A 27,174-nucleotide genomic window follows, 5' to 3' on the forward strand; every position below is an offset into this window, starting at 1 on the left:
AAGGGGAAAGGGGAAAGGGGAAAGGGGAAGGAAATGGGATGGAAGAAGGAGGAAGGAGGAGGGGTGGGGTTGATGCTTGTGGCACCCCCCTCATTCCTCCAGGGGAGACCAGGCAGCTTCCAGTGGTGGCTTGGTCATTGCTGGGCTAAGTGCAGATGTTAGGGGTGTGTAGCAAAAGCCCTTGCCCCCAACCACCCCAGCTTGTGAACCCAGGGCCCTTCTTGCTGCAACTCGGTGGTCGATCGTCATCACGGGGCTGGCTGCGGGTGTCAGGGGGGCATGGCCAAGGCCCTCGGTCCCCCACTGCCCTGGCTTGGGAGAGCCTGGGGTGCTTCCTGCAGCAGCTCATACATGTTAGTTCTTAAGATCGATATTTTCATAGCACTACCTCGGTCAGAGTTCCTCAGCCTTGGCACTTTACATTTGGGACTAAAGAATTCTCAGTTGTGGAGTGCTGTCATGTGCATTGTACAATATTCAGTAGTATTCCTGGGCTCCATCTACAACATGTATTAGCACCCTTTCCCCCGTTGTGACAACCAAAAATGTCTCCTGTGAGGCAAAATTGCCCTAATTGAGAACCACTGCTTTATGTCACTGATATAGACATGTTTCAAAGAGAACAAAATTACTGCCATGACATCTAAGGTTGTCATTTGTGAACTTGTGATCTCAAACTACTCTCTATTCCTGAACATTCTGACTCTACTGAGAAAAACATGGCTTATTACCAAGACAGGGTAAGAGCACCACTTGTCTCCCTTCAGTGAGAATCATGAAGAAAAATGCAGTACAAAAAGCACAAGGATAAACTATATTTGTAACTCATGCACATTTGATGTCATTGTGTGACTGTGTTTCTGTCTGTCCAATCATGCCTTTTATGCTTCCTCATGCCTCGACTGTCCTTTTCTTCCATGTCTGTGATAAGCATTCTCTCAAAAAGCCTTGTCTGACTACAAAAAAGTCTGGTCTTGTAGACTGCTGAAGTTCAAATCCCAGTTCCTTTGCTTTCCATCTTTTTGCTCTTGATTCTGTGCCTCAGTTTCCTCATGTAAAAAATAGAGATAATGCTATTACTTGCATCATAGGGTTGTTGTGAGGATTAAATGAGGGAGCATGTGGAAAGCAGTTAAACTCTGTCTGGCACTTACTAAACACTCAGCAAAGTTTGGATATTATTATTGTTAGTAGTGGTAATAGTAGTCTCTATGATTCAGTCTAATCTCCTTCAGAAAGTCCAACTGATTCCTCGGGCCGACTCTGACCTCTTAGTTCTCTGAAATCACAAAAGTTCTTATAATTTTACAGATCAGAGCTTATTCACATCATCTTTTATTTGTGCCATCTGAGTAACATTTTCCCATAACACAAGGTGTATTAGCCAGAAACTTCCTCTGTGATTTGCACTCTCTCATCCACCTCATGTATTGGGTAAGCAGCTGGGAACACCATCTGAGGAGTCTATACCCTTGAAGAAAATTGGATAGTGGTTTGGGGAACTATATCTCCTCTCTTTTCAGGACAGTCCCTCCGTCTTGTTCACTCTTATCTGCTTAGATCACATAGAGTAAGTGCGTAGAGACATCAGCATGATATTGATGCTAAGATGGAAGCTCCTGCCAGACTGAAGCACAGTTTACAAAGATGATCTTGCAAGTTCTATCTTTTGTGTCTGAAGTTGCTAAGAACCCAAACATTGTGGTTGGAATAAAGCCTCTACAAAAAAAGTCCCCTAAGATAGCCCCTTCCACGTCAGTGGAATAAGCACTACTTATATTGCCTATATGAAAGACATCCCCTTCCACACCCTTAAGGCAAAACCGAGTTTAGTTGGGTGTCTACCATTCTCCATCATGAATCAGATATAAATCTTGATTAGTCTAAGCCAATTATTCTGGTTCCCTGGGAAAGCTTTCCTTGCTCTTAAAAATGCATTAAAAAAGAAGGAGATTCATGGGAAGAAACAATTTCCCTTTTTCTGTACTGTCATTTCTAGATGTGATGCCTGAAATGAATGCAGTCATCTTGTGACCATGAGGGGAGCTTTCATCAGAGAAGTCAACGTGCTGCTGGTGGCACAATGGAAAGATGGAAGAAAACTGGGTCTTTGATATCATTAAGTCACACAATTAACTCAATTTAACACACCATGGTCTTTTACTTACATGAGTTAATAGGTTTTCCTATTGTTTAAGCCAGTTGAGTAAGAGTGTTTTCTTACTTGCAGCCCCAAAGCATCCTAAATAAATAGATAATTTGGAAAGAGCTCAGTGAAATTGCTAAGATATTATCAGTTAGCTTTTGCTACGTAACAAATCACCCCAAAACTCTGTGGCTTGAAGCAACAGCCATTTATTTAGCTCATGATTCTATGTGTTGACAGTTTGGTCTGGGCCCACCTGAGAAGTTCTTCTGGTCTCAGCTGGGCTCGCTCATGCATCTGCAGTCAGTTGCTAGGAAGGCTGCAGGCTGGCCGGTCTAAGATGGCCTCATCTTGGTCATCTTGTCTCAGCTCCACTAGTCACTCTCACACTCCAGGAGTTTAGCTTCAGCTTGTTTGTTCACTTGGTGGCTAGGCAGGACAGAGAGAGAGAGAGAGAGAGAGAGAGAGACATCATCACTTCTGCCACGTTCTATTGGTTAAAGCAGACTCAAGAAGAGGGAAAGTAGGGCCGGCCCGGTGGCGCACTGGAGAGTGTGCCACTTGGGAGTGCGGCGGCGCTCCCGCTGAGGGTTCAGATCCCATGTGGAGACCGGTTCTCGCTCACTGGCTGAGCGTGGTGCGGGCGCAGCACTGGGGGTTTCGATCCCGTTGCCAGTCAGTAAAAAAGACAAAAAAGGAAAAAAAAAAAAAGAAGAGGGAAAGTAAACTACACCTCTTGATAGAAGAGACTGCAAAGTCACATTGTAAAGGGTGTGCATACAGGGAAGAGTGAAGAAACAGTTCTGCAACCAGACACTTCATAGAAAATATTTACAAAGCTTTTCCCCTAATTAGTTGAGCATCTGGTAAATACATGGGCTAACATCTGGGCACCTCCACCTTTCAATTAGACTTGTGTTGTTTAGTTAACCTCTTTAAGTCTTCATTTATACTCCTATTAAATGGAAATTATAATAGTTCTTTACTCAGAGGGTGACTGTGAAGATTCAAGAAGATAATGCTTGTAAAATGCTTTGCACAGTACCTGGCATATAAATGTTAGCCATTATTTAAAATGTATAAAGACAGGCCTGGGCTCTCTAGTTAATGTGCTAAAAATTTGTCTCTCCCCCACTTTTTCTTCCCCTCCCCTTCCAATCCCCCTCCTCCTCTCCTTCCCTTCCTTCCTTCCTCTCCTCTTTGTTAAACAAAAGCTAAGTAATTCTTGATCCATTCTGTCATTACCCCCACCCACACCCCATTACCACTATTCCAGTTGGCAGTTTGTCCACAGCTTCTCCATACCTGTTGGAGGCTCTGTGATCCCAGTGGAGCTCTCCAGGGTGCTGGACGTCCAATGCCTAATGCTCTATGATGAGTGACTTGGGACCTGTAATGCTTTGCCTGTTTCTCAGCCTTATCACCTCTGGTTTGTTTACTTGTTTTTTTTTTTTTTTTTTGGGGGGGGGTTGTTTGTTTAGTATTACCAGTAGCTTTCTTTTTAGAAAAGTCCAAGGGTTGAAATCCCAACTGAGTAATAGATGGAAAATTTTGCCCTCCTCCAGTGTTTCTCCAGTTTTCCAAGGAGAATGTTAATTAGAAAAGTCCAAGGGTTGAAATCCCAACTGAGTAATAGATGGAAAATTTTGCCCTCCTCCAGTGTTTCTCCAGTTTTCCAAGGAGAATGTTAATTTTAGGCATAAACCCAAACTATCAAAAGCGTCTTCAGAGTTCCCCAAGCTCCTAAACATTATAGATCTTCCAGGAACATCTTATGTAAGTTTTGAAGCTATTTCTGAATTTCAGGTTCATATTGAATTTGTATGGAACTTGGGCCTAGAGACTTCTTGACCAAATAATTCCAGATAGGTTTCTGAATCAGCTTTCCAAAATAATCAAGCTGCCCAGTGAGCTGTAACTTTTTCTTTTTCCTCAGCTAATTTTAGGGAGATCCCACTTTGATCTAGGAGAGTCAGAAAAGCTTTGGCCAATACCAACTACCAAATCCAGTTAAAAGGCTGAGCAGAGAAGGATATTCACTATGAAATTTCCTCCAAGTGTGTTCTCAAGCTTTTAATCTTCACAATTGCTTAATGACTTCATCTTTGTAGAGGTCGCTGAGTTCTTCTTTGCTTTTCAACCAATGTTGAAACATTGGGAATCACTGAGATGCAAAAATATCATCTCGTAGTACAATAGCATTATTCAAATTCCAAGGCAATAGGACCCTGATTCCCTTCTGGATGAAATCCAAATTAATATTAAGACCTACCACATTCTGACTGTCCTCAGAAAAGATGCAACACTGCCCTTGAATTTATGTTGTGTAATTTCTAGGCACTAAACACATATCTCAGCCAAAGTAGATTTCTAATGAGATTAAAGACAGGTTGACAAATCTTAGAAGTGTCTTTTGTGGCAAAGAATGAAGTAATAGTAAGGATCTTACCGAACTTAGCTTCTAGTTTTTACATATTCATGTTGACATCACATATCCTGCATCATCAAAAGCCAAGAGATTTTCATTTAAAATACAATAGATTCCGAGGCCTCAGAAATTTATGCAGACATGAGATGAAAGCCTTTACCCTTTTGACTTTCAGACTGGTCCTCCTTGAAGCTCAGATATTAGGTACATGAGGATTTACAAAGTGATTTATCTACTGCCCATCTTTGTGATTTTGGGAAATGAGGTGGTTCTATAACCTCTATATTAGTATGTTTTTGTTGCTTATAACAAAGTACATGGAACTGGGTGATTTATAAAGTAAATGAAATTTACTGCTTACAGTTTCTGAGACTGGGAAGTCCAAAGTCCATCTGGTGGTGGTGACAGTGATCCAGGGGTCTCACATTATAAAATGGTAGAAGCAGAGAGAACAGACCCTCCTCTTCTTTTAAAGCCCTCAGAACCATGCCCCTGACCACCATTTTTAATCCATTCACTACTGCATGGTCCTGCAATCCAATCACCTCTTCAAGGCTCCACCTTACAATTACCATAATAGGATTTTCCACCCTCCTAACAGTCACAGTGGGGGCTAGGTTTCTAATACATAACACTTGGGGGGACACAATTCAAGTTCCAATAAGTTTTGGGGGGACATAATTCAATCCACTACAACCTCTCAAAGTTTCCCTCAGATCTCCTACTTGCTTAGGTGCTGGAGAGAGAGAGGACAAAGGAGCCCTGCAATCAAATACACATTAGCATCCTTGGGCAGGGTATCAGTTTTACAGGATGATCTAGAAGAAAACTCCAAAGCCCCAATTAAGTCCCCTTCTCTGGTACTATACATCAGACTAACAAGCTGTGTTCTGAGCCTCACCCTGGTTCTTCTAGCTTTCCAGAGATCTGATATTTCTAAGAAAGAAGACATCCCCAGCCTTGAAGCTTACAATCTTTCCAGCACAATTAATGTTAATAAGCTCTTATTTTGGACATTGTGTGTCAGAGAGAGGCACAAATGGAAAAGGAAATTCCATACACTATAATAGAGTCATTATCATATACTCTGCCATGCCATTCTGTCTTTGCAATAACCATTTTTCTCTCTCAGGACTTTAGAAATACTATTTTTTTTTGATGTACTAAACTATAACATAGTTGATTATCTTGATGTTATTTCTGGGTTCCCACCGTATTAATATACTATATTATATAGTCTACTTTGAATTGGCCACTCAGCCATCAGTTATGAATCAAATATGTGACATACAAATCTGGGGTGATTCATAGAGATACCTTATTTCTCTATAACTGATGTTAGCTAATTTATTCTGAAATTAGCATGCCCATTCCAGTTCCAGAGATATTTATGACCTGGAGTTCTCAGAGGTGCCATACCTGTTAACTACTGCAGGTTGAGTGGCCTCTATTTCAGTCTATGGATTGAGTATAAGAGTCATGTTTTCTGATCCAAGTGGAAGAGTTAACAAGTCTGGTACTGGAATGGGTGTGCTAATTTCAGAACAAATTAGCTAACATCAGTTATAGAGAAATGAGGTAACTTTATGAATCACCCCAGATTTATATGTAACATATTTGTCTTCTTTAGGTCTAGCAGAGTCATCTTGGAGACCCAATTGTACCCCTCCATCCCCATCTTCTAAGGGATGTGTCTGGTCTGGGCCATCAGTGGCGCTTGGTCAAGGCCAGTTACTGACTCCATCCCCAACCTTCCTTTGCACTGAGTCCCTCCTACCAGAGCAGGTTTTCAGTTTAGCCAGTATTCTGACCTTTGCATGAGTCTGTGATTACTTGGCTACCTCATTTCTGCTGAAGTTAATGGCTGGATATGAGAACCACATTTAAGCTTCTCAACGAATGGCATGGCTTTTTGATGATATTCTAGCCTCTTTAGTTCAGAGCACCTCCAGACTGGAATAAATGAACAATGCTAGAACTACCAGCTCCATGTTTTGCTTACTCAGTTTAAAGAGTGTGTACATCTCCTAACTCTTGATTTAGAGTAATTATTTTTGTATAATATTTTATACTTATATTCTGTAATACTGTTATTTTGTGGCACATTGCATTTTGACATCCAGATTAGAACAATATATTTTATCTCATCATCTAGCAATTCTGATAACCACAGCTATGGGAAAATGAATGCCAGATTATGGCCACAGATAAGACAGCACTTTGTAGGAGCAAAAAGTCAGTGTAATACTAAAATAAAAAGTAGATGAATAAATTTAATAATACATTTTTAGTAAAAATAAAAATTATTAATAAAATCAACTGGAGGGATTTCCAGTGATGTTACCTCATTCCTTGAAGTTTCACAGTCATCAATAAGCTTTGCATAATGGTAGTTGTGACACAAAAATGGCTCATCCCACACCATGCCAGAGTGTCTCTACTTCTCTTTTGCCTAAGACATTGATTGTAATCTGAGATATCTGGCTCAGAGAAAAGACTATTCAGTGTCCAACACTTGTCTTTGGTACTTAGTAAAAAGCAGCTTGATGGAAGTAAATTTTATTTTCTTTGTCTATAAAAAGATGATAACAATACCTTCTTTACAGGGTCATTTTGTGGATTCAGAGACTTAACACATGTAAGACATTTAGTCCAATGCCTGGCTTATAGCAGTCACACTATTTTTCTCTCACGTCTTCCACCATATTAACTCACATCATACCTTCCAAATCTTATCTTGTTCTAGAAAAATTTTCCAGCTTTTTTCCAGTTGGTACTAATCTCTATCCATCATATCTTGTGGGTGGGCAAACAAACAGATAAAATATGCCACATTAAAAATAAATTTGCCACATATATGATAGACCACTGGGCTACCTTGCTTCTCCTCCTTACTACTGAGTTTACGTACAGTGTCTTCATTCAATAGATACTTATTGTGTGCCTATTATGTGCCAGACATTTTTCTAAGCAACTGGGGATATGGCAGTGAACAAAACATAGAAAAATCCCTGCTCTGTTGGAGCTTATATTCTAGTGGGGAGAGACAGACAATAAACAAATAAATTAGTAAAACACATAAGTATCAGTACAGTGTAGCAGATGGCGATAAGTGCCATGGAGGAAAATAAAGGATGGAAGCTGTCGAAATAGTGTCAATATATGTGTATATGGTGGTAGTAGGGAGGATCAATTTGCATATGGTGATCAGGTAGCTTGAGCTCTACTCTTTGACTCATCAAAAAAATAGAATCACAATATTTTTTAAATTCTGAGTTGTCAGGAGGCAAAAACAGTGTTTTATAAAATTGGGAGGTTATATACTTGATTAGCAATCCTAGGATCGAGCTTGGAGTTGGTATAACTGGCTCTGTGTATTGCTCCATTAGCTCTCTGTGAGGTCTCCTCTTCTAGTTCAGTAGGAGAGACTCAGAATGAATAGGAAGGTTAGGGATGGAGTTCGTAACTAGCCTTGACCAAGCCCCACTGATGGCCTAAACCAGACAAATCCCTTAGAAGATGAGGAGGGAGGCTCCAAGATGAGCCTGCTAAACCTAAAGAATACAACTACTGTTGAACTCTTCCAGTTGGATCAGAAAACATGACTCATACTCAATCTATAGATTGAGATAGAGGCCAGTAAGGATGAAAGCTTATTCTAAGATATTTAGAGCCAGTTAGGAAGCATTAATTAAAGAGTAAAATTTTTCAGTCACTCTCAGATTCTGGGTGAGAGGCAGGAGCTGGTTCCAAAATGAGTCGTTTATGCTTTGAATGCCCACCAATGTTGCAGCCTTGACCTGGATTGTGTCTAAGCTACTTGACTTTCTCTCATATCAGTTGTCTTCCCTGAACCTGCATCTTGCTTCAACTCAACCACCCTGTGCTCAAGAGACATTTCTACTTTGCCACAAACTGGTGAAGACATGTAATTCTCTGGCCACATTCTTGAAACTCTCTTATATGTTCTTTCTGTTCAATCCACATATGACTTCTCTAGGGAGGGTTGTTTCAAGTAACTTTCCCCCTTATTTATCTATTCCATTTCCCTCCTGAGGTCTGGACTAAATGAAATTTTTCAGCACACTGGGATCCTGAAGAAGTAGGATCTTTTCCTTTTGATCCTAGCTGAAAAGACATATTTGACTAACCATCTCTAGCTGACAATTCTCAAATTTATATCTCCATTTCTGACCTGCTGTGGATTGATTCAATTGTGTCCCCCAAGCTTTATGTATTAGAAACTTGGCCCCACTGTGACTGTTAAGAAAGTGGGAAATCCTATTATGGTAATTGAATGGTGGGGCCTTGAAGAGGTGATTAGATTCTGAGGACCATGCCTAATGAATGGATTCAAAATGGTCGTGGATGTGCTTCTGAGGGCTTAAAAAGGAGAGCACATGAAGAGCACATGAGAGGTTAGTCTCTCTCTCTCTGCTCTGCCATTTTCTGTCATGTGAGACCCCTCGGTCACTGTCGCCATCACCAAGATCTTCACCAGATTTGTTCCCTGGACTTTGGACTTCCCAGCTTCCAAAACTGTAAGCAATATAAATTTCATTTTTTAAAATGTTACCCAGTTCCAGATACTTTGTTACAAGTAACAGAAATGGACTAATACATGACCTTTCTGCCAAACTTCAGATTTCTATATCCAATTGCCTTCTCAACATCTTCAGTTGGGTTTTTAACAGATCCCTGCAAACCTATATTACCAGCAACCTTCCCCATCTAAATTGATGTCGATCTTGTTCTAGTTTTTCAATCCAAAAACCCTGGAGTGATCCTTGAATCTCTTTCTTTCATAGCCTATATCAAATTCACCAGAAAATCCTGTTAGCTTTACTTTCAAAATGTATTCCAAATTCCACCATATTTTACCAACTCTGCTGCTACCACCAAAACAGTGTCATATCTTACCAGGATTGTTGAAATGGCCTCTTCACTGATCTCTCTGCCTGTAGTCTTGCCCCATAGATAGTCTCTTCTCCATACAGCAGCCAGAGTGATTCTTAAAATATAAGCGAGATCATGTTACTCTTTTGTTCAAACTCTATGGATCCCATTTCATTTAGGAAAAAGGCTCAAGTTTTGCTTCTAAGGCCCTAGATGCAAATTTATACTAGTATCTCCCTTGTGCTAGTGCTATCTGATATTTTGTATAGTCTAGGTGTGGAAATAAGTTAGGGTTACTGTGGCAAGCAATGTATTATCATAAATTCAGGTTAGTAACAATCAGTACAACCTCCATGGAACCCACAGTTTATCCTCACAAATTTGAACTCTGTTGAAAATATTTGTCAATATGGTTGATGAAGATTATCTTTGCTCTATCTGTAGGAAAAAAAGGACTATCCAACTAAAAATGTAAACAGGAAAGAGCTTTAGCTTCTCCTTTAGGCTGAAAAGCCAACTTGCTATCTCTTTTCTGTAAAGCACTTATAAATCCACTATGTGTGATAAACACGTGGTCAAAATCAATTGTACTAAGTGCAAATAATTCTTGGTTATGTAAAGTTTTACATTTCTTTATGCTTTGTATTCCTGATACCTTCTCTTGTTCCTGTCAGAAGCATTAATCGATATTAAGATAAGAAATTGCACGAAACACCCTTTCTTTTCATTACCAAAGTTACCCTCTCCACCTGGGGAACTGGAGGAGGTTTTCACTGTAGCTATTTGTTATCCTCACCATTTGTGACTCAGCTGGGTATGCATAAAAAGTTGAGCAATAAGGGAAATATGGATCTCAAAGTCTATGCACTTTGCTTTAGCAGAGTGAAGACCCACCCCTAGGTTTGAGCTTATGATGAGAGAGCCTTCTGATTGAACTCCATGGTTATCTAGTTTCCATTTAGGTTTTAACAGACAGCAGATCAGAAAGGGAGGGGAATCGTGGTGGGCAGGGCTATCAGAAGTTGATGGTCCAACAAGTAAAAGCAAATTCAGAATGTGCAGAGACAGCAGAATTAATAGCAATAAAGTTGTTTGGAGCCATGTAATGTAAAGCCCTAAAGACAATGTCACATTTTAGCCTAGCCATTAATAATATTCAAGATAACACTGAGTTATATGAAAACACACACACACGCACGCGCGCGCGTGCACACACATAAAATAATGTCTAGGCAACACCTTGATAAGGATGGAATACATTTTAGAAATATTTCTACTTAAAATGATTTAACAATGTAAAACTGGTATGATCAAAGCAGTACATTTTAGTTTTGCTTATGTGGGCCTGCTTCTTCTCAGAATATGACAGATTGATGAGGATTTACTAAATCTGCATGAAGTTAGCAGATGAGTGAACCCATGACTCTGTGGAGAGAAGAGGTCTCTTAAATAGCTCGAGGACAAAATCCAGCCCCACTATCAGTTGTGGGAATATTTTCCAGTCACAAGAATGCTGGAAACTTGGTTTCCTTAGTTACAAAATGGATCTCACAATTCCTGTCTGTAATCGTTGTTGTGAAGAGTTTATGTACAAAGCCTGATGCAAAGTATGTGCAATCAACAAACACAACATCTGTTAAGTATTGGGAGGGGAGTCATTTACATTTATGGCTTTCCCTTTCTCCCTCGAGATAGCAGTGATGGACTCAAGTTTTCTCCTTATTGCATGTAGGTTTTATACGAGGACCTGACCATAATCGGGTGACCAAAGCACCTGAGAAGTTCTCCATGGCCAGCTCATGCAGGCTCCCTTTTTCTTTCACAAATGACCCTTCTCCTTCCCCTGGTGAGCTCCTCCATTCTACTGTTTCAGCACAGGGCAGCAAACTTCTACAATGCAGGATTTTTCTAGTCCAAATGGACCTTTGAGTGAAACTCGCAGCCAATCTCTGCTGCAGTGTCCTTGAAAGATGACCTTGCAGATGGTTCGCTTACACATTCTGTGGAGGGATGGAAGTTCCCATTTATAATACTGCTTCTTTCATTTTGATTGGCTTTTATTACTAGACTACCAGCATTGTTCTGCGTGTATTCATTCATATAATACTCATCACATCCTCATGAGGTACTTATGATACTATCATCGGCTTTAAAATAAGGAAACTAGGAGCAGGGAGGATATTGCCTGCCTAATGTCACACGGTTAACAAGTGGCAGAGTAAAACTGTTATGCTACCCAAATCTTCTAAATGACAGTACTGTGATGGAGGGGAGCTGTGTACACTAAATCTTCTCTTCCATGTCTGAGCTGTTCTTCAAACTCATATTTTAGACCTATCTACTGTCATATTTATTTTTCTCTGGATACTCTCTGTGTCTCTAAAATTGTGGTCCTCAGAAATGAACATGATCCTCTAGATTATTTTGTATCTAATACTTCTGTTAACAAAGCCGAAAATAATCTGAGATGGATTTACCTTTTACAGTAGCTCGCTAACGGGTCTCCCTGCTTCCACCCTTAACCTATTAGTGTCTGTTCTCTAAGCAGCAGCCAGTGATTCTGTTAAAACTTTTGCCAGGTCACTTCTCAGCTTGAATCCTTCCAGTGCCTTTGCACATTGCTCAGAGTCAAACCAGAGTCTTAATAAAAATACTTGCCTGTAGGTTTGTTGTGATACTTAAGTGAGATAGTACAACACAAAGCACTTTGAACAGTTACTTATAATTGTTTTTTCCTCTTCTACAATAATACGCACAACTTTGGAAGGAGAAGTAGGTAGTGAAATTTTTTTTAAGGCTTAGTCATTGCCATTTCCCCTGAACCTGGAAGACTTGTTTTTCTGGTTGGAGAAATGTTTTCTCCATGTGAAGGTTTCATAATCACAGTCAGGCAGGCCCAATCAAAAGCCAGGCCATTTAAAGTGGCCCCTCTCTTTTCTGTATGATACTCATGCCTACACTCTGGGAATGACAACACTGAGCCACGTCCTGAGATTTGACAGGCTAACCAATAAAATCTCTTGAATTCCATGTTGTCATGATACCATGGCTATGGATGACCAGAACTTTACATGGACACTCTTTGGATTTCAAACACACAGAGGCATTCTTACTTTCTTGTGATGTTGACTGAGTTTTGAACAGGTAAGTAGAAGGGAAGTAGGTATACAATGAAGTCAGTCATAGAACCAGGGTTTAATATGGTCATATGAGAAATAGAAAATGAGCCTTTTTAAATTTTCCAAAGCCCGATCAGGAGAGTTAATCGGTGGAGGAGAGAGTAGTCATAATTTTTTAAATGGCCATGGAAGTTAAAATTGATTAAAAAAAAATCCCATAAAAACAGGGGCAAAGTGATTTATTTGGAAGGGAAAATGTTACCCATGTAGATAGTTTCTGTGAATATGAGCTTGAAATAAAAATAAAGGAGGGAGGGGCCAGCCCAGTGGCGCACTGCTACAGTGCGCCACTTGGGAGCGCGGTGGCGCTCCCGCCAAGGGTTCGGATCCCACATACAGACCGGTTCCCGCTCACTGGCTGAGCGAGGTGTGGGAGCAACACTGAGGGTTGCGATCCCGTTGCGGGTCCCGGCCCGGTACGGGCGCGACACTGAGGGTTGTAATCCGTTGCCGGACATGAAAAAAGACAAAAAGGAAAAAAATAAAAATAAAAAAAATAATAAAGGAGGGATAACTGACTCTTAATGGAATTGTCTGAGAAACATAAATGCCAACATTACCCCCATGATCCCTAATTCTGGGCCTCTTGGTCACTGTAAAATTATAACACCTTCCTTTTATCTTTAACAGCTTTTTAGGAACATATTAACCAAATGTACAAGTTTTGATTTGGCCATAAATTGCTAGGAGATCTAAGGTTCTCTAGAATTAATGAATAACATTTGTTTATTTGGTTTAGTTAAAAAGTCATTCTAAAATCTGTATGTATATGTGTCCTCTCTTTATATTGGTTCAGCAGATTGTTTACTGTTTTTTTCCTTCCTTATTTTTTTCCTCCTTCTTCTTCTTCTTTTTTTTTTTTTTTTTTTTTTTTGGTCTTCTCTGCTCAGTGCCCAACCCAAGTTCAAAGGCTGATGAGAGAGAAAAAGTCATGAGGAGGTTTTCCTCTAGGGAAAGTTGTTCAGTGGATGGGATCTTGGCGCACAGGGAAAGATGTCAGGCTGCTTCTGGCTCCTTCTCAGCCTTATTTCTGTAACTGCTGCTCAATTTACCATTGAGGAACTGGCCAAGACATTTCTGGACAAGTTTAACCATGAAGCTGAAGACCTGTTTTATGAAAGCTCTCTTGCTTCTTGGGATTATAACACCAATATTACCGAAGAGAATGTCCAAAAGATGGTGAGTTTTCATGGCTATGTAGAAGTATTTGTTTCTTCTTAAGGATTAGATTACTCTCCTAAAACTGAAAAGGGTAATCAAAGAAATGTTGTGAGCTGTGAGATTGGATGTTTGCCTCCATATCTCTGATTTTGGACTCCCAGACGACTAAACTTAATTGACCTTGGGGCTCATTTGGGAAACAGTTAAAAATAATTCACGGGTCTCAGTTCAGATTCTTGAAAACAAGTGAATATGTTTTATAAAGTTACCACCATAATTTTCATTATAGTTGGGCATTCAAAGCATTTCATTGAAATGCATAAGTTATTGTGTTAATAATTTCCTTTAGCCTATAATGTCAACAGAAATATCTAAAGACTCTCTACAAATGATACATTAACTGAAAAATGCAACTGGAGGCTTAGTGAAAGAACTATCTATCAATTAAGCTAACCGTGGGTCAGGTGAGGCTGAACTTGGAAATTCTTACCCTCATTGTCACAGAGCTCTGAGGGATTTCTAAGGGTCATAGAATCCAGCCAGAGCCCTTCAAGAAAAACTATAATTAAACCAGTTCTGACCAATGTCAAAATGCTCTGGGAAAGCAAGATGCTTTGTTTGACAAGTGCAAGCACTTAGCAATTTCTTCTCTCACAGATCCCAAAGCAGCATCCTTACACATTTAAGTGCTGGAAAATTGAACACCATTACTTAAGAAAACATTTTTGTGGCACTTGTTCGGCAATCCTTTCCTTAAAAAATGTAGATTGGGAGTTTGTTTTTTCAAACGATTAGTGGGTTGCATGTTTAAATTAAATCACTGCCATTCACTGAAGAGATCAAATCTGAGACCTACTGCCTCATTTGAAATCCACCAAGAGATTTTTTTTCTATTTTTCTGAAGCTCAAGGAAACCCAGGAGATTTTGACAGCCTAATGTTGTCACAAGAGTTGTTTTTTCTTGTCTCACATTTTTGTCTTACTTCTCTTCATCTCTTTAGCTCTTCATTGTTGCTTTTTCTCAATTTATTTTGATTGCTGTTGGAGATGACTGCAGTGTACTGTGCATTTGTTTTTATTCTCAGCTGGATGGCTCTTGGGTGGTCATGAAGGTATACTAATATCATGCCTAAGATCTCTGGAGCCAGACTGCTTATGTCCAAATCTGGGCTCCACCACTTTTTAGCTGGGAGAACTTGAGCTAGTTAATTAGCTGCTATGTGCCTTAGTTTGTTCACCTGTGAAAAAGAAGATGACACTCATATCTGCCTCATAGGGTCGCTGTAAGACATCAATGTTATTACTGTGAGAGGGAGTTAGGATTTTTTGTAAAGACATATCACAGTTCTGTTGAGATCCCAGATGATGAGAAGGCACATTAGGAAATGAGATGTAGTGATGTTTGCTGAAACGATCTCTGGATCATTAAAGTGCTATCACTTTTGAATAGTACCTATTGATTAGAGCAAAGACGAGAAATTAAAGAGCATAGATCACTAAGTATCGCTAAGCTGGAGGAAAGTATGGGCCCTTTAAAAAAAAAAGTGAGAATATTTAAATACAAAAAGCAAGCAAGGGGCCTGGAACCTCCTTCCTCAAGCAGGGGTGAAGTGTGCATTGGTGCACTTCGGTACACCTGTATGGGTTTACCTGGGAAAGGAGGCAATGAGTGTGGAGGGAAGTGATGCCTCCTACTATTCTCTGATTGCTTGTGTTGAGATCCTCTGAAGCAATGGGCTGGGCCAGGCTACAAGAGGGAACGAGATGAGCAGGCTGCTACAAGTGGAGTGCGATCAAGTAGAACTTTCTGATAGTGTAAGTGTGGACTCTGGGGCTGGACAGCCTGGGATCAGATCCTAGCTCTGACTCTTACAAGCTGAAGGTCTTGAGCAAGTTTCTTAACTTCCTTGAGTCTCAGTTTCCTCACTTGTAAAATGAAGATTATGACCATAATAGTAGCAATATAGTATATACTATACGGGATTGCTGAAGTCAGAGAATATGTGTGTGATCTTGACAGTGATACTGTGTCTGCCTTCTCTACATCAGTGTTGGCAACAACAAGATTATTATTCGGGGGCTTTGCATTATGGAAAGCTCAACAATCTTGCTGCTATCTCAAGTGGACAGTTCTAAAATAAAGATTTACCTGACAAAGTCACAGCTGGGGGAAATGGGAATCTCCATTTCTGAAGCTCTTTGGAAATTCATAGAACAGCTGCTGGGAGGAATATGAACTTGGGGGCAACACAGTTCCCAGAAGCAGCCATTATGTTCTTTTCTTTCCCTGCTTCTTGGCCTGCAGGCAGCAGAGAACTCAGGGTCAAGAACTGAGAAATATCCACCTCCGTCTGTGTATCTTGCCAACAAACCTTTCCTGCACAAAGGGGAGAATTTGTTCCTATAAATTTACATACTACTGACTTTACCCTGTGTTTTATCACAGATCAGCATCCATTCTAAGACATGCGCTGACTCACTAAATTAAAAACAGTGTGGATTTATTTTAATGAGACTATCTGTTGATCTAGTTTATTTTCTTTGAGGTTAACTGTAAATGAACTTCTTGGACAGAGAAAATAACTTGCTCTGTGATCCCCTGTGTTTAACATTTGCTGAGCAATAACACACTTTTAACTGAAGATAAGTAAAATATTTGAAATTACTATTAATATTTTAAGGCCATTTAGTATTTCTAATCTTGGTTTTGTGATATGCCTATTACCTCAAAAAAGTTTTACAAATTCTGAAAAGTTCTTCAATAAAACAAATATTTATAATATGCCATGAATCAAGTTTTTGGCAGATTATTAATACATAGACAAATATTTGGAAAAACTGATCCAAACTATAACCAAAGCATAATTTTGCCACCAAAAATTGTGATATGTAGTAAAATGACATAAATTGGAACTGGTCTAGAAAATCCAGGGTGTATGTATGTTGGCTGTTCCTGGGAGCGGATGAGCCATGAGAAGTCACTTTTGACTCAGGAAAAGGACCTAGGAGTTATTCAAGATTGTCCCCCAAAGAGTTTAATCAATTAGTTCCCATAGCCATAATGGCTGGCATCATCCAGAACGTTCTGCAAATAAAAGAGAGAACATTATCCTATGCCTTTAAAAACACAATACTGCTGGTCATGCTTAAAGGAAGAATTTTGGAAAGGAAGACTATCCCTCCAAAAAGGGCAATCAGAATGATTTAAGGGGATCAGAAAAGTAGGGAGCAGCACAAAGCCTGACTCCAAAAAAAAAAAAAAGTCCGAGATGGAACAAGAAAGGATAGAGTATTCACAGCTGTATTGGCCAAATCTCTTCATAAAAGAATGGTGGTGCCTCTGAGAGCTCAAAAGAGATAAATTTAAAATAAATAGAAGGAAGTACTATTTATACCACAGGTGATAAAACTGTTAAGACTTAAAACTGGGCCATTCTTTAATGTAAAAAATGTGAAATAATGAAAATTATAAATAGGTCTTTGAAGAATTTAAGCAAATATATAAGGTGCAGATCCACCGTGAGTAAGGAAGTATGGTCAATTGTACTGATAGACCCAGTTCTTCCCCCTTCCGTATAATAATGCCCAGGGTCATGTCACTTTGCAGTGCCATCTTACCGAAGGTTATGTGACTGTGTCCTTTGCCATGTGACTTGCTTTGACCAGTGAGGTGTTAGCAGACTTGATGAAAGCAGAGACTTGGATGGACTTGAAAATGGGGTTGTCATTTGGATCTTTGCCTTAGCCATGAGAATCTGCCTGGGATAGCCAATTAAAAATGAAAGACACATGAAAGAGTTGCCCCAATGGAAGCCAAGCCCCAGAGTTGTAAGCAAATCCAGCCAAGATCAGTAGATCTGCTTGCCAACCCCTAGTGATTCTAGGCACATAAACAATAAATACTTATGTTATTGAGGTTTTTGGTTGTTTGTTATGTAGTATTGTTGTAATAATAGACAACTGATACAGGAAGGGAAATTTGGGCTGTATGGCACATGTATGTTCACATCCTATCAGGACAACATTATTGTGGACAATCTGCCATTCCCATATTGTCCCTTGGTGTAATTCTCAGGAGTCAGAATATTGGGCTTGTCAGCCTATGGATCTGACCTAGTATGGCAATCCTTAGATCAAGTGTGAGAATATACCTTAGAACAATAGAGGGCCTCAAACTTGATCAGCATAGTGTCATAAAAGCTGCCTACCTAGGAGTGTGGAGGGGTCCATCAGATAGAGATAAGGAAAAGAGCTTGGTTCAAAACAGGTCTCCAAAGCTCTCTCCCCTTTTCTGCCATCATGGTGTGTGCAGTTAACTCCATTCCTTGCCATATCTTCTCACAAGAGTTTTGGGATCAAGCGATTCCCGGCTGAGAAACAAAAGCAAGATTGTCCCATTCCCCAGTAGATTTGGATTAAAACTGGTAATAAAATTAGGTACAACTCCAAGAGGCGACATTGGAGAAGAACCAAGCTAGTTCTATAAGGAACTGCACATGAGATGACACATAGGTTTACACTGTATCAAGGTCACTATCACCTCAACATACCAAGCTGAAAATGTCACCACTATCTGGACAGTCGGTCATGTTTTACTGGGAAAATGATTTCTCTATTTGTTTCTATGCTTCTGCACTACCAGGTTGGTTCAGTAATTAATATGTGAAACCCTTTTGTTTTATTTAGCAACATCAGGAGCAGTCTTGACATATGTGAAACTCGTTGTTTGAAAAATGAAAGTTTTCCAAATCGTTCAGAAATTCAGTGAAAGTTAATTACCAATCTCTTGTCATATGATACACAATTCATTGCTCCTCCTTGCTTTATAGCAAATACGGTTCTCATGTTTGAGATTGAATATTTTCCAGTTAAACTGTAATTATCTTCTCAGTAAAATGATATTGCTTTTTTTTTTTTTTAATTCCATTGTCCCTTCTTTGTAAGTTTATTTTTGGTTTGCTTTTTGAAACATGATCCTTTAAATATCTTCCCCGAAGGTACAGATATGGGAAATTAGCAGATCTATTATATTAATCAGAACATTAGTAAACAGCAGGAAAGTCAAATCATTAAACTAACTGGGGAGGTAAAATAGAATAAATAAGAGTAAGATTTTAAGCACACAGAAAGTTAATAAGAATCTTTCTTATTTGTTAGTGCAACTCAATTCTGACCTTAACTTGCACAAAGGTAAACCCAATGTCTTTAGGAAGAAATTGGAGCCTTCTAAAAGCAATTTCAGAAAGAGCATACTTGATTTTTAATAGCAAAATTGGGAGATCTCTGGCAACATAGGAGGTCTCTGGACCATTTTTATACCTGGAGAGAGCAGAAAGATTCCACTGATAGCAGAGGCATCCTGGTTCACTGTTCCAGAATTTGACAGTGACTATTACAGCTGCCCCAAACTCCTGTCCACACAGCTGAAATGGGTATTGAAGACTGCCCTGTTGTAGCCCGGAATGTCTCCATGAACACTTCATAAATATTTCTTGGTGAGTTGTCAGAAGCTGTGAAGAGAGAGCAGGAGGCCCACAATTACTCTTTGGGTGGGGTCTCTAGGGCTTCTTCAGTGCCCTGCTGCCAGGGAGCCTCAGGTCCTTGGGCATGCCTGATTCCTGAACTTATTCCTCTGTCTTCACAGCAGGAGTCACAGTGAATTCAGGGCAGGGTAATTCTAAACTGCTATTCTGTACCCAGGGAAAGAATGTCAATTTAATGCCCATCTCTGATGAGTCCGTCCCAGGCTTCCTGACAAACATAAATGCCTACACACAGGTACAGGAGTGGGGGAAGATCACTGTGCTGCAACTAACTGGAATTCAGAAGTGAGCACTTTTTTTCCCATGACATAAAATTCAGTTTATAAACATTAAAACATTTAAATTTTAAAATATTAAACCTCCCATCTAAAATAAAGAAAAAATAACTTTTTGAATCCCAAGGTGGAGTGATGGAATTCATATTCATATAACTTAGATAACCTACGTTGTTAAATAGCATAAGTGTTTTTTAAAGTATGCGAGTCTCTGGGTGGATTTAAAGAGTAACCAAGGTAGCTTTCATCTTTGAATCTGATGTGGCTTTGTGAGCTATACCTGGAAACTGGGCCAGCATATGGCACCCAAGGGTGGAGGTTTTCCTGGGACCTTGTTGAGCTTCAACTTCCTGGATGAATGCTAAGGTTTCACCCAGTTTTTCATCTTCTGTCTTCAGGGAACTCTCACACCTGCAGGGGAAAAAGTGGTTTAGAGGTTGCTGAAAGTATAGCCTGGTTCTGGGGATAGTGAGCTATAGAAAAAGAGAAAATGAGATGTCAATCCTTTAAATCTCAAACAATTTATCAGAAAAGCATTTTAATTGTTTAAATACAATTATCACAATTTGGGTAGAGATCACCAGACCCATGGCTTAAGACAAAGCTCATATGAAAACATTCAAAAGCATAATTAAATCATTATATTTAATTTATGCATATAGTTAAGGCCGGAAAAGATTCTTGAATGTTTTAAAATATAATTTAGGATTTTATGTGTTCAGTCCTTGAAATTACAAAGGCTCTACCACAGGATGGAAATATGATATCTACTACAGTTATAAATGGGGGCAGAGAGTGTTGATTTCTTGTGGCTGTCCTGAACAATGTGTATCTTTTCCCCAAACCCTATGCACAAACTTCTCTAGTTTTAGTTGCCTCTCTCCTGCCTTTTCACAGAGGTAGTGTGGAATGCCACCAATTTTGTCTATAATGGTTCCTTTTGAGCCTTGGTGCTATGTAAACTGCTATATAAGTTTTATTTCATCATCATTCAGGTCCCAAAACTACAAAGAGTTATCGACCACTATCTAAATGATCTGATTGGTGTGTATGAACTGACTTTGATTCTCTGCATAACTGCTAAACTGTCTGTTTTATTTAGGCTTGAGAGCCTTGGGGTGAGGATGTGGAATAAATTGTAAAAAACATTAAAAAGAACATCTTGGGAACAGTATGTCCTCAAGGGCCAAATGCAAGGCAACATAAAGTGATTTTTTGGTGATATAAAATATAACACTTGTAGGATGGTAGTAATAAATAACATAACAACAGATATCCTCAAAGTCCCACATGCAGTATTTCTTAGAACATGAGAAATGTTCTAAGACCAAGGCCTTTGGGGGTTTATGAGCTGTTTCCAAAGCAGCTTGAGAATAAAATTATTTCTATAATGTGGTATCAAAGTTTTACCAGAAATTTATATTGACAGTAAATTGTCCCGGATTGGGTGAAGAAGGGTAGGGATTAGGAAGGGCGTCAGGTGGCTTGCACCTAGGGAAAATTACTTACCTGCTCTGTGCCTCATTTCCCTCATTTGTGAAGCAGACTTGAAAACAATTCCCTTGCAAGATTGTTGTGAGGATTAATTAAGAAGTAGTTTCTGAGAGGTTGTGAATGTTCAATAAGGAGAGAAAATATTTTCTATTTCACTGCCACTATTTTCTTTATCTCTTGTCTGGTCCATTACTGTCACTTCCATGCACCATTTCCATCACATTAAATGCCTGCTCAAAACCTCCCAGTGACTGTCTGGTACTCACAGGATAAAAGTAAAATTCCTGGTCTGAAAAGTGTAGTTATGCCTGGAGTCCTGCCTTTGTGATCTGTACTGGTTATCTATTGTGTAAGAACTTACCACAAGTTTAGTAGTTTAAAACAACACATATTTATTATCCCACAGTTTCTGTGGGTCAGGAGTCCAGGCACAGTTTAGCTGGACCTTCTGCTTCTGTTTTATATGGTTGCATTTAAGATGCTGGTGAGATCTCCTCTGAGGCTCAACTGGGGATGGATCCCCTTCCAAGCTAATGTGATTGGTGATAGCATTCAGATCCTTGAATGCTGCTGAACTGAGGTCCTTGGTTTATCGCAGAATGTTAGTCAGAAGCCAACCTCAATTCCTCACCATCTGGCTGTTTCCACAGGGTAGCTCGCAATATGGCATCTTGATGCATCAAAGTCAACAAGGGAGAGACACATCTAGCGAGATAGAAATTACAATCTTATGTAATGTAAACATGTACACCCTGTCACATTTGCTGTTTGTCTTTGGTTAGAAACAAATCACAGGCCTGCTCATATTCAAGGGGAGGGAATCATACAAGGGTGTGACCGCCAGAAGACAGGGGTCATGGGAGCCATCTTAGAGTCTGTCTGCCACAGGGTCCAGGATCGAATGCTGGTGATTGTCTGCCAGCCACACTATTTATTTCTCTCACCCACTTTCTGCAATTATAAAAATGGAGATAGAGTGATTTTCTGTCTCCCAGGGTTGTTAAAAAGATCAAATGAGGTAAATTGTTTTGCAAAGTATTCTACATCCATCCAACTCCTACCTACTTTGAGGTCTGTCTTAAGTCTCACCTCCTCCATGAGGGGTTGGCCAAATCTGGTCCCCTCCTTGAGTTTCTTCGTTTTTGTAACAGAAGCTGCTGGCCGCACTCATAGTTTATACATTATTATATAGTCTTATGTTTCCTTAATGAAACATTCATGATGCATACCTTACCTGTCTGATAAAATTGTAAGCAACCTAAGTAAAATGACTTTTTCCTCTATAAATAATAAAACAACAGGGCTGGCCAGTTAGCTCAGTTGGTTAGAGCATGGTGCTGCTAATACCAAGGTAAAGGGTTTGGATCCCCATACTGGCCAGCTGCCAAAATAAAAAGGAAAAGTATAATAAAATAACTAACATTTATCAAATACTTAGGATGTGTCAGACACTCTGGTAAGTATTTTATTATTTAACTCTTCTAATCCTTACAACAACCTCAGTAAATCCTCAAGATAAAATAAAACCTCAAGGTAAATCCTCACTCTCATTACTCTCATTTTGCACATAAGGTAACTGTGGCTCAGAGAGGCTAAGTAATTTACCCAATGTCACACAGCTAGTCACATGTGTCTCACTCTAAGAATGGAGCTCTTAACTGTCTTTATGTGCTACCTCTTTTGTATGGTCTAGAGCAGCACAACACACAAAGTAGTTGCTCATTTTAGTCTTTGACAAATGGAAATGAATTTGTGCATTGAGAAAAGACTACACTAGAGAAGTTTGGAGAAGTCCACCTACCTATTGATGTTCAAGATGGGGGGGGCAAGTGTGTCCTGGCATCATCACCTGCTTGTTGATTTCTTTTGCTCATAGAAAATCACCATGGCTACCAAATGGCCATATTCTAGGCAGCCTTCTTTTGGGAGATCATAATTTAAGATCAGAATCTCTGGGCTAAGTCATGGCACCTATCAGCTTCCTGTGAACTGCTTCTCATTTCTCATGGTTCCCATTGCCGTGAGGGGCTGTATTCCCATCATGCCCACTCTGAGCTTTACTGGGTCCTCATTTTAGAGCATTCATCCTCAAATCCTTGGCCAATTCACCTACGTCACAGCACTAAAGCAATAAATTCCAGAACCCCACAATGTGAATTATCTGTGAGAATTCACTTCCAGTTCTTGGGACAGGACCCTTGGGAAAACTAGGCACTGGGCCAGAAAGAGAGAGTGACCAAGAGTGACCTGATCAATCTTAACCTAAACCTTGACCTTCTTCAAAGTAGAGAATGAAAAAACTCAGGAAATATTAGATGTTCCAGAAGATGTTCTTGGATTGTGTCTTCTGTTCTAACTGTTCAAGCAGTGTCATTTCAACTTCAATTTCTTGTCATTTCAGGATGCTGCTGGAGCCAAATGGTCTGCCTTTTATGAAGAACAGTCCAAACTTGCCAAAAATTATTCACTAGAAGAAATTCAGAATCTCACAGTCAAGCTTCAGTTGCAGGCCCTTCAGCAGAGTGGGTCTTCAGCGCTCTCAGCAGACAAAAGCAGACAGGTATATTTGTGAACATTTTAGTACCGATCCCAAGAATCAAAATGTTTGGGAAATATTAAACATTAATATCAACCATGACTGCTTTCTTTGTTTGCAAGGACAGTAATGCTGACATTAGAAAGAGCTCTGTGCCTAGGTGGGGTGACCATATACTTTATCATCTACGTTGGGATCTTTTTGAGAGTGAAAGAAGACATTGGTAATAATTACATTAAGACAGAATTAAACTGGAATTGTTCCAGGGACTGTGGTTTGTACAGACACTCTATACAGAGGTCAGCTTACTGAGGATCAGGCAGCCTGAAGAATACATTTAATCTGTGTTGGTGGTTCTTAAGTGGGGTGGTCCCCTACCCCTCCGCCCCCCCCAGGATATTTGACAACATTTAGAGACATTTTGGGTTGCCACAACTGAAGGATACTATTGTCATCTAGTGGGTACAGATGTTGCTGAACATTCCATAATGTACAGGACAGCACCCAACAACAAAATATTGTCTGGTCCAAAAAGTCAACAGTGCCAAGCCTGAGAAGCCCCATGTGCAATCTAATTCTCTCCCCCTTTCATCTTTGACTCTCTTCTGCAACTTATTTAACAAGTGGCTAACAGCCTCAGCTCAAACCACTTCAGGGATGGGCTATTCCACTCTTCCCAAAACAGCAGTTCCATGTGTGAGTACTCCCCAAGCAATGGGAGATATTCCCTCCATGGAATGCAAAATGCTTTACCTTTACTTTGTTCTACCTTCCAGAGCCAAACTGCTCTTTCCCATAATAGTCTTTAAATAAATGGAGGCAGCTAGTTTGTTTAGAACCACTTGAGGCTTTTCTTGTCTAGGCTAAACATCCTTCACTTTGCCAATTTCCCCCTATGCAGTGGTGCTGAGTCCCCTCACCAGCCCTAGTTGCTGTCTTTGTTTTGTCAGTGTCTTTGAACTGAATACAACACTCTTAGTGGGTTCCAGTCTGCACAGAGGTGAACAGGAATATGACTTTATGCTCCCTGTGGTCTACATCTACTAAGGCAGTCTAGGACTGTATTAGTTTTTTTCGTTGATTTTTGGTTTTTGATAACCAAATACCAAGGTTGGCTCATATCAATCTCACTGTCAATGAAGTCTCCAAATTTGCTCTGAAATGGCACCTTTTAAAATTCTGTTCTTAGGTAGTTAGTTTGTCCAAGTTCAAGAAAGCCTATATTCATTTCTATCTCATCCTTCTAGCCCAGAAGTCAGCAAACTTTTTCTGTGAAAGGACAGAGTTAATATTTTAGGTTTTGCAAGCCTTATTGTCTGTGTCACAACTAGCCAACTCTGCCATTGTAGTGGAAAATCAGCCATAGCTAATACATAAATAAATGAGCATGGCTGTATTCCAATAAAACTTTACAAAATCAGGCAACAGACAGGATATGGTCTGCAGACCCCTGATGTAGCCTGTTGAATTATTTTAGTCTAAAATATTTAGCTATTTAACATCAAAGGTCTCTTTCTCAGTTGCTTGTCCTCTGGAACTCTGTATATTCTAATCTACATTTAAAAAATAAAAATGCATGGTAAGGACAAAGATAAAGCCATATGGCATGTCTCTTTCCACGAATTGATATTTATTAGTCTGCCTTCTCTGGGTCCAGTTATCCAACTAGTTATTAATTCACTTTACCTTATTCCTTCCCTGCTTCCTTATCTTTTTCTCAAGGACACCACAAGAAACCTTGCCCATTCAAATCTAGACAGCCTGTTCCAGCTTGGGTGGAGCCTGGACATTCTACTTTTAAAAGATTCTTAGATAATTCTAATTAATGTGCAGCCGGTCTGAAAACCACTGAAACACATCTAAGAGCTTGAAGTGTTTGGGAAGAGGGGAAACTCAAAAGTGCATGGACTCAATGGAGAGGGAGTAGGGGAGATCGAAGAAGCAGGTAGAGGAAGAGACCACGAGGGGTTTGGTGCCATGGAGAGGAGTTTACATGTATTCCTTTGGACTGTGGGACCTTGCGGAAGTTTAAGCCTAGGATCGATTTCATGTTTTAGGTAATGACTCTTGTAGTACAATGAAAGAATAATGGAAGAGGGAAACAGAAGAAGGGGAAACAGGGCCTTTAATTCAGTGCTTCTCAAATAATCTGTGGGAGAGAGCCTGGCTCCCATGTCCTTCACTTCCCCCTGAAAATGCCTTGTCTTTTCCAACTTCTTTCCATCTTTTAGGCTCTGCCCTCTACCTCCCTCTTCTACCTGACCAATTCCTACTTCTCCAAGACACAGCTCAAATGTACCCCCCTCCTTGCAGCCATTCTTGAATCTCCAGGTAATTAATTTCTCTCCCCACCCCCCATACTGCCACATTACATTTTGGTAACAGTTATAGCACTTATTACTCTGTTATGTAGTTATTGCTGTTATGGATGCCTCACCATTTCATAACTTTGAGGTCCTTGAGGGCCCGTGACTCATTCATTTCAGAATTGTCAGAGTGTAGGACATAGTAGAGGCTCAATATATACTGAATAAAACAAAAAAAAAAATGCATTTCTTTCTGTATGTGTAAGTGAGGAACATTCTTGGGGTTTTTGTGTATCTGTTTATTTCAACTACTCCACATATATTTATTATGTGCTTATAAGGCTTTGTGCTAGTTGGCAGTGGGGAAGTTTAACACATTTTTTTTCCTTAAATACAAGAAGAAATCTGGCAAAGAAGATGTGAATTTCTGTATTTTGAGGCATCAAAAACCACATGGCCAACAGGAGATCTTTACATTACCATTCTCTTTAGCATATTTTTTCATTGTAAACATTATTTATTATCTCTAATTTGCAGTTGAACACAATTCTAAATGCAATGAGCACCATCTACAGTACTGGAAAAGTTTGCAACCCAAATAATCCACAGGAGTGCTTATTACTTGAACCAGGTAAGCTATTAATTTTGAGTAGTGATTATGAATTTTACTTTTTTCTCCCAAGTTTTAAAAATGATATTGACATTAGATGATGACATTGTGCTCTTCAGATGGATAATTCAAAGATGAGAAGATTCCAAATATGTGTGTTTCAACACATGGATGCTCTTTTAACTTTTAATATAATTTCATTGTAAGTTCTATCACAGGCAAGTAATTTAATTAAGTTAGTAATTAAATTATTTCAGTGGTTTATTTCTCTGCAGATGTATTTTGGAATTATAATAAGGGTGAGGAAATTAAGGAATCATGAGATTTCAGTTAATAACTTTATGACGTTGCTATCTGCTGACCTTACTTTTAATACTTTAAAGTTCATATAATTGTTTACAAATAAAATTTTAACAAATGCATGTTTATTTCACTTTGGGTGCTTTGTGATAACAGGTTTGGATAGCATAATGGCAAAGAGTACAGACTACAGTGAGAGGCTCTGGGCTTGGGAAGGCTGGAGGTCTGAGGTCGGCAAGCAGCTGAGGCCATTATATGAAGAGTACGTAGTCCTGAAAAATGAGATGGCAAGAGCGAACA

General features: G+C 39.6%; 1 protein-coding gene across 1 annotated transcript in view; it reads left to right on the top strand.

The window, feature by feature from the left end:
• Nucleotides 1-13,642: 13,642 nt before the first annotated feature.
• LOC103607293 (angiotensin-converting enzyme 2-like) overlaps nt 13,643-27,174 on the top strand; it is a 28,722-nt gene continuing 15,190 nt past the window's right edge. Inside the window, exons 1-4 of the mRNA XM_008591813.1 lie at nt 13,643-13,828; nt 23,524-23,682; nt 26,502-26,595; nt 27,031-27,174. Of these exons, the coding sequence (XP_008590035.1) occupies nt 13,643-13,828; nt 23,524-23,682; nt 26,502-26,595; nt 27,031-27,174 (583 nt within the window). The remainder of the gene's footprint in view (nt 13,829-23,523; nt 23,683-26,501; nt 26,596-27,030) is intronic.

Source organism: Galeopterus variegatus, unplaced genomic scaffold (assembly GCF_000696425.1).
Source record: "Galeopterus variegatus unplaced genomic scaffold, G_variegatus-3.0.2 Scaffold7309, whole genome shotgun sequence".
In the NCBI taxonomy this organism is placed as follows: Eukaryota; Metazoa; Chordata; class Mammalia; order Dermoptera; family Cynocephalidae; genus Galeopterus; species Galeopterus variegatus.